The 11,590-nt window shown below is 41.2% G+C and overlaps 1 protein-coding gene across 4 annotated transcripts; it reads right to left on the bottom strand.

Moving 5' to 3' along the window:
• Nucleotides 1-500: 500 nt before the first annotated feature.
• On the bottom strand, nt 501-7,594 carry CLDND1 (claudin domain containing 1). 4 transcript variants are annotated; one of them, XM_024578133.4, is made up of 6 exons: nt 7,484-7,566; nt 6,332-6,382; nt 5,830-6,136; nt 3,542-3,652; nt 2,082-2,219; nt 501-1,910 (listed from the first exon to the last, which is right to left on the bottom strand). In XM_024578133.4, exons 3-6 carry the CDS (start codon nt 6,116-6,118, stop codon nt 1,690-1,692), a joined length of 759 nt encoding a protein of 252 aa, XP_024433901.1. In that variant the 5' UTR covers nt 6,119-6,136; nt 6,332-6,382; nt 7,484-7,566; the 3' UTR covers nt 501-1,689. The 4 variants fall into 4 exon arrangements, with proteins under 4 accessions (XP_024433901.1, XP_071076717.1, XP_071076718.1 ...); XM_071220616.1 differs by having other exon boundaries at nt 6,332-6,375; nt 7,484-7,551; XM_071220617.1 differs by having other exon boundaries at nt 6,332-6,397; nt 7,484-7,523.
• Between the last annotated feature and the right edge of the window lie 3,996 nt (nt 7,595-11,590).

Here is an 11,590-nt window from a genome sequence, read left to right as displayed (position 1 = left end):
TTCCCAGGAGTGTTTTGTGTTTGTTCGTTTAGCTTTTCTCTTGTCTACCTTCCACAGAAGGTGCTGAAGGGCAACGAAACTTCAAGAGTTAGACAGAAAACTGAGTAGCCAGCCGTTTCATAGGCAATAATCAGCTGCAGAGCAATACTAGCTTTGTTGGAAGTCAAAGCTTACTTGATTATTTCTTTAATGTAGAACACAAATATCCACAGCCATGACGGGAATTCAAGAGAAACCAGCCACATTAAGTATGAGAGAGATCACAAAACTACTTTGAAAACATAACTCAAAACTCTGAAACATAAGCAATAAAGAGTCTCTTATTTTCTAATGGGGGCAAGAGGTTACCACATTTCTGGGAAGATAAAGTAGAGACCCAAACACTAGACATAAAGAGAGGCTGACAAAGTAACAGTGCATTTCCACGGAGAACCACAGAGATACTCATTCAGATTCTTGTACTTTTTTATGCTAAGGTATTAAAATTTAAATCAACTGAGTCTCTTCTCATTTTTTATTTTATTTTTTTAAAAAGACAGATTTAGTGTATTGTAAGAAATTACTAAATTACATTTTAAAAAATCTGTCAAGTGCTACAGTAATGAAATAAATAAATAAATTTTTTAAAAGCTCAATGTTTATAGACATTTATCAAAAAATGACTGAATTAGAAGACATTAAATAATGTTGATACACACCAGGAAGGGATTTAGGCAAGGAAAGGCACATCATTTCACCACAAGAAATAAAGACCACAGTTAGAAGTTAATGACCAGCCTGGCTGTAGTAGTTTTCCTAACTCCAGAGGGTCTTTGTGGTGGGACGTTCTTTATGGTACTCAGCTGAAATACAGACAGCAGTTGTCTCCAACAACTGCTTTCTACTCGGTGACCCCCGTGTACTATTAAAAAGAAAGCACTCTGAATAAGCCTGGTGTGTTAAGGGGGGAAGGAACAAAAATCCAAAATGGTTTGGTGGTACTAAAAATCCTACTGAGTTATTTAGGGGAGTTTAAAAAATAAAATAAAATAAGGTTAATCTTCTTGTCTGGCTGAACTGGAATTCCTGCTATTACAAAGTTAAAATTTCAAGTAAATACTATGTTTTCCACTTCCTTTCTTGTAGACAGATATGGTGTAAACAGCTGCCATATTTCATCTCAGTGACACTATATGACAATATGTAGGGAAAAGAATTTTAGGTAATTTCCCTATTTTATGTACCTTAAGTCTTTGAGAACAATACTAATACTTCTGGCTGACTCACTTTCTATAACAGTAAAATGTTGAAAATGATGAGGTTTCCCAATAAAAATAAAATTTCCAGCTGAGTGAACACAATTGATAACTTTACTGAAAAGTCTAACAGACAGCAGCAGACCCTGCTCTGGGCCAATTTCCCATTACCGGTTATCTTTAACACATTTGTGCCGAGTACCCGCCTGTCTCCTTCTGTCTGGGCTCTGACCCTAGATCAGTTTGTTTGAAATATGGAATCACTCCAAGTAGTGGATATAAATTTTAGTGTTTTTTAAAACTGTGTGAATAAATAAAGTGGATTTTCAAGATAAAATATCAGCCAAAAAAAAAAAAAGTTAAATTAAAACAGTTGGGAAGGGTGACAAGGGAAAGTATTACTCTTAAAAAAAAAAAGACTAAAAATGGCAATTGGAAAGCTGCGGGCTCCCCCTCACGCCACACGATACGCCTTCATTAAAGTGTATTCTTTCCGGTTGGTGTGAGCCGCCCAGATGAAGAGGGCAGAAGCCATGAACTGTAGGGGAGCTGAGACGCAGGCCAGGCAGAAGGACCATCCAAATTCCCCGGACACATTCTCAGGCAGCTTCAGTCTCTGGTGGAGGAGTTCAATTCCAGCAACGTAACAACTCACTGAGCCCAGTGTGCACAGACCTTGGAGGAAAATTTAGAAAACAAAACAAAACACAGGGAGGTAAGAGGATCATAAGTGTTCTTCAGGCAACGTGACAGGGCAGAAATATACGGATATGTAAGAATTACAACTCTTTGGTCTCTAGGGAGACAGAAGGGGGATAAAATGTTAAGTATGATGACAAGACCCACCTGCAAGGAGATGGAGAATGCCCGTGGCAATGGTGGGGTACAAGCTTCGGCAGATACAAGCACAGAGTCCAATCAAAGCCCCAAAGCACATCAAACCTAGACTCACAAAAGGTAACAGGAACTGGCAACGCCAAAGATCTGATTTTTAAAAAGAGGGAATAAAATTGTTACCATGATTCCAGACACTTTTTCCACAATGGCAATTTCTTTCATATTCTAATTAGATCTCTTCTCAAAAGTGAGAAAGGAATATTGAGGATTCTTTTCTAAAGTACACTGTTCAAAAGAATGTTAACTGTGTCCTGATAAAAGCAAAAGGACACTAACAGTTAACAATTACTGATCTCAGCAGGACAGGGCTTACTAGTGCCAGGCTCTGCTCTACAGACACTTCGTGTATCAATCCTCCCCGCATCCCTATGAAGCAGTACAGGCAGTACTTGAAGCACAACGTTCTGGCTCTACATACACACAAATCCAAGTCCTTATAGGATCTACAGCAGGAATAACAAGTCAATGAATGGTAATAAGAAACCTGTTGAAAGATACATAAAGCACGAAGTACAGGATCTGGTATATACTTGGCACTCAATAAATGGCAGTATTAATTATCATAAATTCCTTCAACCACATGGGAAGAAAGTCAATGACTTTACAAAGCATCCCATTCCATTTTTTAATTACTTTAATTATTAGCAATGTATTAATATCAACTCCAAACCAAATCTACCCTTTAATGCTAGTTCTACTTCTAGAACTACATAAAAGTCTTTTCTCTAACTTCCCTTCAAATTATTAGTATAAATAAACTTCTTCCTATGTATTTGCAACACAAAATTGAATACTTGCCATTAAGTCAATGTTTCATCTCATGATATGGTCACTCTTCCAGGAAAGCTCCAGTACGTCTCTGTAGATTGGAAACTAGGTCCAAATCTGAAGACAGTACATCCTGGGTAGCCTGACCCTCAAGGAATAGAATGTTCCTAAAAATGTTTTCATTAATTTTTGACACCTACACTTTTGTTACTACCACTTAAGCCGGGATTAACACTTGTGGCAGGCCTGACATTCAGCTGGGTCATATAGAGCTTGCAGTCAACCGTTTTCACACATTCCTATTTGCACTCAGGTAACTGAAGTGTTTAACTCAAATATGGGAATTTATTATATCCCTGTTAAACTTCTTCTTTAAATGGACTCACTAGTAACACGTTTTGAAGGGTCTGAATTTTGTCATCCAATGTGTTACTGTGCCTCTTTTAATCCCATATTTGCAATTTGGTAAGTGTGTCTCTCACTTCTCAAATATTTCATCAACAGATCAATACTGTTAGAGATGGTATTTCAAGTTGACACAATGTACTAACTCATCTTGTTCCAAAATCAGAGTTCAAAAAATAGAGCAAAATTATTTCCTATTTTTCCCCTTATTGTCCTGCTGATAACAAAGTACTCACAAGTCCGAAGAAGATCGATCCCAGCATTTTGATCTCCAGGAACAACAAACTTCTCCATGAACTGCTCACTGAGTGTGAAACTCATGCATCTTGTAACCACATCAAATGACTCTGGAACAGGAATAACAATGACTGCTTGCTGTTTTAATTATAAGCACTTAACAAAACTTTCTTTTCAGTAATTAAATAAAAAGTGATATAGAAAGATGTTCCCAGAGGAGACAGCAACGTCTTTGGTTCTGATATATAAAATCAACGCCCAATAGGTGCCAGTGGTTCTCAGTGGCAGGCTTAGGACATGGGCACAAGAAGGGGGGGGCAGGGAGTAGAAGCAGTAAAATGAATGAAAATAGGAAAGAGGAGGAGGGGATAAAAACCAATGTAAATAGGAATTTTGATCTTAGAAATCCTAGAGCAAGGGTCTCAAGCTCATTTTCACCAGGGATCACATCAGCCTCACGGTTGTCTTCAAATGGCTGAATGTAATTTTAGGACTGTATAAATGTAACTACTTCTTGACAGTTAAGTGAGGGCTCAGCGCTGCCGCTGGGTAGTGCCGGGCCAGATAAAACAAGGTGGGGGGCCGGATTTGGCCCACGGGCCTTGTGTTTGTCACCTGTGTCCTAGAGGCTCTACCTTCAAAATATATCTAGAACACCCGGCCACTGCTCAGTACTACCACCATGGTCTGAGTCACATTCATTTCTCACCTGAGTTAGTGCAAAAGCTTCCTAACCAGTCTCCTGGCTTCCACCAATGCCTGACACCTGTCTGTATTCAACATACCAGCCTAGGTGACCAGATCAGCTCACCTCTGCTTAACCCCACTCCCCAGAATGGATCCATCACATTGAGAGTAAAAACTGAAGTCCTCATCATGCCTGGAGAACGCTGCATGAGTTGTCCTACTACCAATCCCGGAGTGCACATGTCTCTGACAGTATCCCACTCTCCCTCCATTCCAGCCCAGTGGTTTCCTTGCTGGACCACTGACTATTTTAGGCAGGTTCCCAACATAAGGCCTTTGCAGTAGTTCTTCCTTCCAACCTAAATGATGCCCTCTGCCTCCACAATTACCTATTGGGCCAACATCTTCACCTATATCAAGTCTTTATGCCACTGGTAATTTCTTGTTGGAGCCTATTCTGCCTATACTACCGAATATCATAACTTATGCCCACCAACATCATTTGTATTTCCTATCTTGGTGTATTTTTTTCATAAAACATGTCATCTTCTAATATACTATATAATTATGTATTGTTTATACTGTTATGTTTATTGCCTGTTACCCTTTATTAGAATGTAAGTAGCTATCGCAGAGGTAAGAATTTTTATTTTTACTTTCCCTGATGTGTTCCAAGCTAGTAGGCCCTGGAGCATGACATACAATAGATAGTTGCTAAATGAAGGATAAATGGTTGCTCAGACTCAGATATTAAGTACTCCTGTATTCGCACAAATAGACCTAACCATCTTACAATAAATTTTAACCAACTCTCCCCTCTTCCAAACTACTTTCTTTTTTCCATTTGAATCACGACTACCATTCTTTTGATGTATAGCAACTCAAGCCTGGTGAGCTGAGAGAAGTAGTCACGAATAATAACAAAATGGAAGGCTGTTCCTTACAAAGGGCTCTAAAGTTTCCATTTTAATAACTGGAAATTAAAATTTTTAAATGTTAAGAATGCTTGCAAAATAAACCTGAGAGATAATTTATTATTTTTTCTTCTGTACTCACATTTTTGACCTATAAACTCTATCAAGATTGTTGTAAAACAACTTCAAATATGCACAGATTTAAATGTAGAGTTGATCAAATTATATCCTCTCAGATTTAGAGAGCAAATGATAATATCTACTAAAACACAGTTAACACATGAAAGGACTATCAACTCATATTTGTTGACTTGATTTTGGATACTAGTCCCTTTTACCAGTTACCAAGTACTTAAAATCTTTCAACATACTTTTCCAATTATTTCCTCATGACATGTGACATACTAAAAAGGCTTTTAAAGAACAGGAAAAGAGGCACAAAGATTTAAAATGTCTCTTCCATGATAAGGAGGACAGTTACTCATCCAGCCAATATTTATGAGCACAACAGTAAGCCACGGAAGACAGAGGGGAGAGAAGGCGCTATGGAAAGAGGAGACATGCAGGATTTATTTCTCTGAGGGGAGAAAGAACTCACAAACCTGCTTAAACGTAAGTGGGCCATCATCATATCACTGTGTCTATTGTTGAATAGGTAAGGGAGACAGAGTTAGAAAGAGAAATACCTGTCCTTTCTTGGTTATTCCACTCTACGTTTTGGGGTACAGTGATACACCGTCTCCACAGTCCCACTGTGCCATTATAGCGAAAAAGTACATCATTGTAAGTCTTTTCATCTGCCTCATCACTAGCGAAGTTGACCCAGATGCTTTTGTTCAAATCACTGGAATTTTCTTGAACTGGACTTCGATATTCATACCAGAAGTCTGTGCCAATTGAGGCTGCCATGTAGATGGTGGAGATGAGGCTAAGCACACAAGCTATTACAAATGCTGTAGCAAAACGGTTATCCATTCTGGCATTCAGACTGCTCTGTATAAAAATTGAAGAAAAGTTAGACTCAATCAAGGACAAAGATTATTTTGAAAGAAATTAGTCACCCGTTAGTCCCCATTCTTTGGCTCTTTAAAGTAACGTCTAATCATTACGTTTTTTTAATAGCATGGTTTTAGTTAAGTTCAAAACAAAAGTCATTATCATGTAAGTACTTATTGAAGGTTCACATACCCAGGATGCTACGGAGACAGAGGTCTTGTTCTCTAGTCTATCACCTGCACACTAAAACAGACAACACTGAAAAGGACATACACATTACAGATACAAACAACAGACAAGCCCGCAGTCAGCAATGTACCATGCATGAATTTTAATTACAGACAGGATATTCATACAAGCTGCAGAGCATGAAGAATTCCGGGTCTGAGTGTGAAAAGGGCATAGGAAAAGGAAGGAGAGGAAGTTCACTCCTCCCAGTTTACTCTGAAGAGGGAAACCCATACACAAGGTTTAGAGTCTGGGAGACTGAGTTCAAGACATTTGTGAACTTTAAGAGTTGTTGCTGGCACACAGAAGAGAACACAACACCACATAATGCTAGATGCCAATCTGCCCCTAATCCAGTAAAGCTAAGCGAAGCTCCTTTACACTGCCAAATTCTCCCCTCCTACCAACTCTCCCCATTCCTTGTAATTTTGAACCTCCTCATCTGCAAACTAAATGCTGTCGCCTCAACCTTAAAGAAAACTTTGAATTAAACAAAATATGAACACTCCCAAGGCGTGGACACGAGCTCAATGGCAGTAGTAAAAGGCCGCAATAAAATGACTCAAGGCGTAACCAGCTGAGTCAAATACTGCAAATGTATTCCATGACCGCACCAAACACCTTACAAAGCAGCACGAAAACAGGCTCGCAAACTGGGGTTGCAGAGTTTGGAAGATGGGGAGTGACTCAAGAGAGCTCAGGGCAATTACAGCAATTAACGACAGCTCTCTAAGTTGGGTTTAGGTTTCTATTCTCATCAACCCTCTTTCAGCCTGGTACTCTCTCAAATGACCTTAACAGGTTCCGGCCTCGGGAGCGGCGGTTCTCCCAAGTCGGACATCTGGCGCTGTCACCCCGTGGGGCGCACCGTGGGGCACAGGGAGGCGGACGCCGGTCGGAGCTGGGGCGGGGAAGCCTGGCGCTAACCCCGGCCCGGGGCCCCAGGGACCCGACCAGGCCCCTCCCCAGGCCACTGGGCCGAGGGACAACCCCACCGTAACCTCGCCTCTCAGACCCGCCCACCGCAGCCGCGCACTGGCAGGAGACCCTTGAACCGCTGGAAACGCCCAACGGCTATGCGACCCCCGCCCAGCGTCGCCGGTCCCTCTCACTCACCGCCCATCCTCCTACTCCGCCAGCTTCACCCTCAAGCTCAGACCACAGCACCCTACTCTCCCTGCACCTCCTCTGACGCACTTCCCTGCAGATCCCGCCCCCTCCATAACTCCCGCGCCTCCGCCTCCACCCCAGGCCTGCCCACGACTTGGGGCCGAGGGGGCTTCTGGGAGTTGTAGGAGCCACAGAGGGGAAGCTGAGGGAGCAGGCGGAAGGCATTTCTGGAGCCACGCGCAGCGCCTTGTGGGGGCTGTAGTTCAGCTCCAGAAGGAAAGCCCGCATGCTTAACAGAGGCACGAGCTGATGGATTCTTATATTTTAGAAAGGAAGGGACTGTGGGCCACAGATTACGGCGAATTGTCTCCGTTCTCCGCTGGTCATTGATTGTGATCTATATAACTCAAGTTTTACAGTTTGAAAGAGGAAGGCCCTACCTCAATTCAAAGACAAGAAAACTGAGCTCAGGGTGAATAACTGACTTACCAAACTTTACTATTGGGGAGACCTGACTTGTGACATTAAACAATTTACTTAACTTCTTTACGTTTCCGTTTTATTTTATCCAAAATGTGGATGTTGATAATAGCCCCTATTCCTAGTGGTCATTGTAAAGATTAAATGAGAAAAAAAAAATACATATTAAATGCCCAGCACAGGGCCTGAGGTATAGTAAACAATTATTAAATTGTTAGTATTTGAAAATATTTGTTGACTATCTAAAATATTTAAGTAAGGTCAACTATTAAAAGCTCCTGATTCCCTTGGAGGGTGGAAATAAGGTATTTATAGAGGTGGGTGTCTCCGCTCACTTCAGGTTTCACGAATCTGTGGACTAACTGCGAAATGACAAGGAAAGACTTACCTGGACCAGATCTCAGGCATCCTTGTTTAGCTCTGCTCAAGCATTCATAAGTCTTCATGATCTGGGATGCCTGTTTCTTGGGAGACCTGCAAAGAAGGGTGTTGCTTTCATCCATCAAGTCTGCAGAATGCCTAGAAAGCACGCGAGACACATTTCACTCACCAAATTAGGACGGACCTACAAGTGTCTGCACGTCTGAGGCTGTGACCATCCTACCTACTCAGCACAGAGGACTTGCCCTGCCTCATCACACACAGTACCACCAAGCACACAACTGTATGTCTGATTTATCTCTGCATCTTGGATGTTTTCTATTTTATCTTTGTATTTGCTTGTTGTATGGGTAGGCAATAGAAATCCTTCATATTTAAAATAATGGAGTTAAATTTCTGCTTCCATTTGTTAATCTGCTGTTTGGGGAACTGTAGTTGGCCTGAAGTATTTTCACAAAATGTTAAAGATAACTTAGTGCAACCATGTACAGATTATGCAATTTATATTTAAAAGCAAAATGGAACTAGACCTTTGGCTTAATTTGTTAGGGATGGTTCTAGTTTCAGCAGAAAGATATTACAACTACATTACAGTTTAAATAAACCAACCACTGAAGATCTAGTTACGTAGATATTATTACTTGTTTATATTATGTTCTTACAAATGAACTCTTCATATGAGAATTTCCTTCTATAACAAATTTCCTAATCTACTTAATTGCACATTTTTAGGAACTAGAAATTATGTTAAGCAATGTATATCTACATTATGTTTTTCTCATGTAATTTTATTGTGGTAGTTTACCTTGCAAACCTAGGAATGCAGAAAGGAGAACAATAGAACTATTTGCAAGCTCTGGGTTCTAATCAACAATCACCCTTAAAAATAGTGTCCTTGCATCAGTTCACTGGAGAACAATAAGAAAATTAGCCAGAAAAACAAGGCAAATAGAAAAGCACATCTAAAATGACTCTTTCCTCAAGATGGTGGTGGCACAGGAAAATGCTGCGCTCACCTCCCCCCACGTCCGCACCAAAATTACAACGAAACTGCAAAACGACCACCCTTGAGAATCACCTGAAATATAGCTGAACAGGATTCCTACAACTAAGGATATAAAGAAGCCATTGGGAGACTGGTAGGAGCAGGTGGAAGGAGAACTAACTGGTCCTGTTATGGATGGGAAGAGAGAGACCCAAGTCAAGAGGATCCCTCCCCTGCTTTGGTTCTTGTCTTGCTCAGAAGGCACACATTCAAGTGAGAGACCAATAAGACTAGTGGAAAAGAGATAGCAAGTTTATTCATGAAGCACATGAGCACAAAGCTGCAAGCAAGCACCCACCTGGTCTAAATGCCCAATGTGTAGAGAAAATAAAGTTGTTAGTGAGTTAGCGAGTTTGTTCTATACACTTGAGCCAAGGCTACAAGTGGTTACTTAGTTAATCTAAGTACACTGACTATTGGGGTTCAGGGGTTATATACCTTCATCAGTTTTTAGGTCTCCCCCTTTTCTCTCCCTTCTAAATCTTGGGAATAATGTGCAGCTACAAAGGCTTTCTTCCCAGTTAGTAAAGGCTCTTTTTCTTAGTGAAATTGTTAGAGACTCCCTTCCCCAGCATAGAATCTCAAGGGCTACCCTCCCTTCCTCCTGTGCTATATTCCTGCTTGCAATGTTCAGAACCCCTGGCAATGTTATCAAGCCAAACTCAGCACTGCTCAGTTAATTGGTGAGACATGTCTTCCTTTTGCTTCTAGCCTCCTATAGTAAGTTCTCTGTTAGATTGTAATGGCAAGGGCTCTGCCTTTATTCCCTCTTTGGCCACTCATTCCTAGCTGCTACTTAATTGTCCCACGCCCACGTGCAGAGGTTAAAATTTGAGAGTGATATCTTGGCGGTGGAGGTCTCCCCTGAGGAGCGAGGGCTCCCAGCCCCATACCAGTCCCTCAAGCCCAGGGTTCTAGTGCCAGGAAAGGAAGGCGCCATAACGCCTGGCTGTAAAAACCAGTAGGTACAGTGGCTGAGTGAGACCAAGTGCTTCTGGAGTCCCAGGCAGTTCTTCTTAAAAGGGCACACATACTGATTTACTGGCTGAGGGATTCACGTGCTCTGAGCTCCAGTACTGGGGCAACTGCTGGAAAATCACAGGGACATACGGGGAGAAACTGAATTGTCTGGCTTTGTGCCGGGGGCTGGAGGGGGTAGCTTTCTCCCAGACAGAAATACAAGAAGGTGCCATTTGTCCTTGGTTGAGGCCCACCCCTATCCAGCTTGCAGACACAGGCAGGTGCCATATCTGAGTCTCCATCAACCTGGCTAACACCATTTCCCCACCCTGATGATTCCCTGAGGCCCCCTGCTACCCAATTTTCGGCTCACCCAAGCCACTTCCAATAGCTTTTCCACACAAATGGCCTGTCTTTGCTCATGCTGTGGACTTCCCTAAAAGATATTTTGTGCAAATGGAAACAAGCAAAAAAACTGAGGTAGCAATACTTACAACAAACAAGATAGACTTTAAAACAAAGTCTATAATAAGACAAAGAAGGACCCAGCAATTCCACTTCTGGGTATTTATCTGAAGAAACCCAAAACACCAATTTGAAAGATACATGCATCCCTATGTTCTTTGCAGCATTATTTACAATAGCCAACATATGGAAGCAACCTAAGTGTCCATCAGTGGATATGAATGGATAAAGAGGAAGTGTTATAGATATACAATGGAATATTACTCAGCTATAAAAAAGAATGAAATCTCCATAAGTGGTGTGGCTCAGATGATTGGGGGGCATCCCACACAGCAAAAGGTCACTGGTTTGATTCCAGGTTGCAGGTTCAGTCCCTGGTTGGGGTGTATACAAGAGGCAACCAATCATTGTATCTCTTTTGCTCTTTCTCTCTCCCATCCCCTTTCTCTAAAAATAAATAAATTTTTAAAATTATTTTTAAAAGATTGAAATCTTACCATTTGCAACAATATGGATAGACCTAGAGGATAGTATGCTAAGTGAAATGACAGGCAAAGAAAACCAAGTGCCATATAATTTCAAATATAAGTGGAATCTAAAACAAACAAACAAGCAAAAAAACAGAAACAAACTAATTGATGGAGAGAACAAACTGATGGCCGATCGGAAGGGGGTTGGGGAGTTGAATGAAAATGGTGAAGGAATCAAGAAGCACAAATTATGGAGCATTTAAGATCTTGCACCCCAGCATATATCATCAATTTGGCTTAAATAACTCATAA

The sequence above is a fragment of the Desmodus rotundus genome, chromosome 2 (assembly GCF_022682495.2).
Source record: "Desmodus rotundus isolate HL8 chromosome 2, HLdesRot8A.1, whole genome shotgun sequence".
Classification (NCBI taxonomy): domain Eukaryota; kingdom Metazoa; phylum Chordata; class Mammalia; order Chiroptera; family Phyllostomidae; genus Desmodus; species Desmodus rotundus.
Note: the sequence above shows the minus strand (reverse complement) of the source record. Positions and strands in the feature narration are given on the sequence as shown.

What these genes read in the sequence shown, in the direction of transcription:
- CLDND1 (XM_071220616.1), bottom strand. An exon ending in CTGTCTCCGTAGCATCCTGG is followed by an intron (nt 6,137 to 6,331) that starts GTATGTGAACCT and finishes ATTTTTATACAG; the next exon opens with AGCAGTCTGAATGCCAGAAT. An exon ending in GATCGATCTTCTTCGGACTT is followed by an intron (nt 2,220 to 3,541) that starts GTGAGTACTTTG and finishes TTTAAAAATCAG; the next exon opens with ATCTTTGGCGTTGCCAGTTC.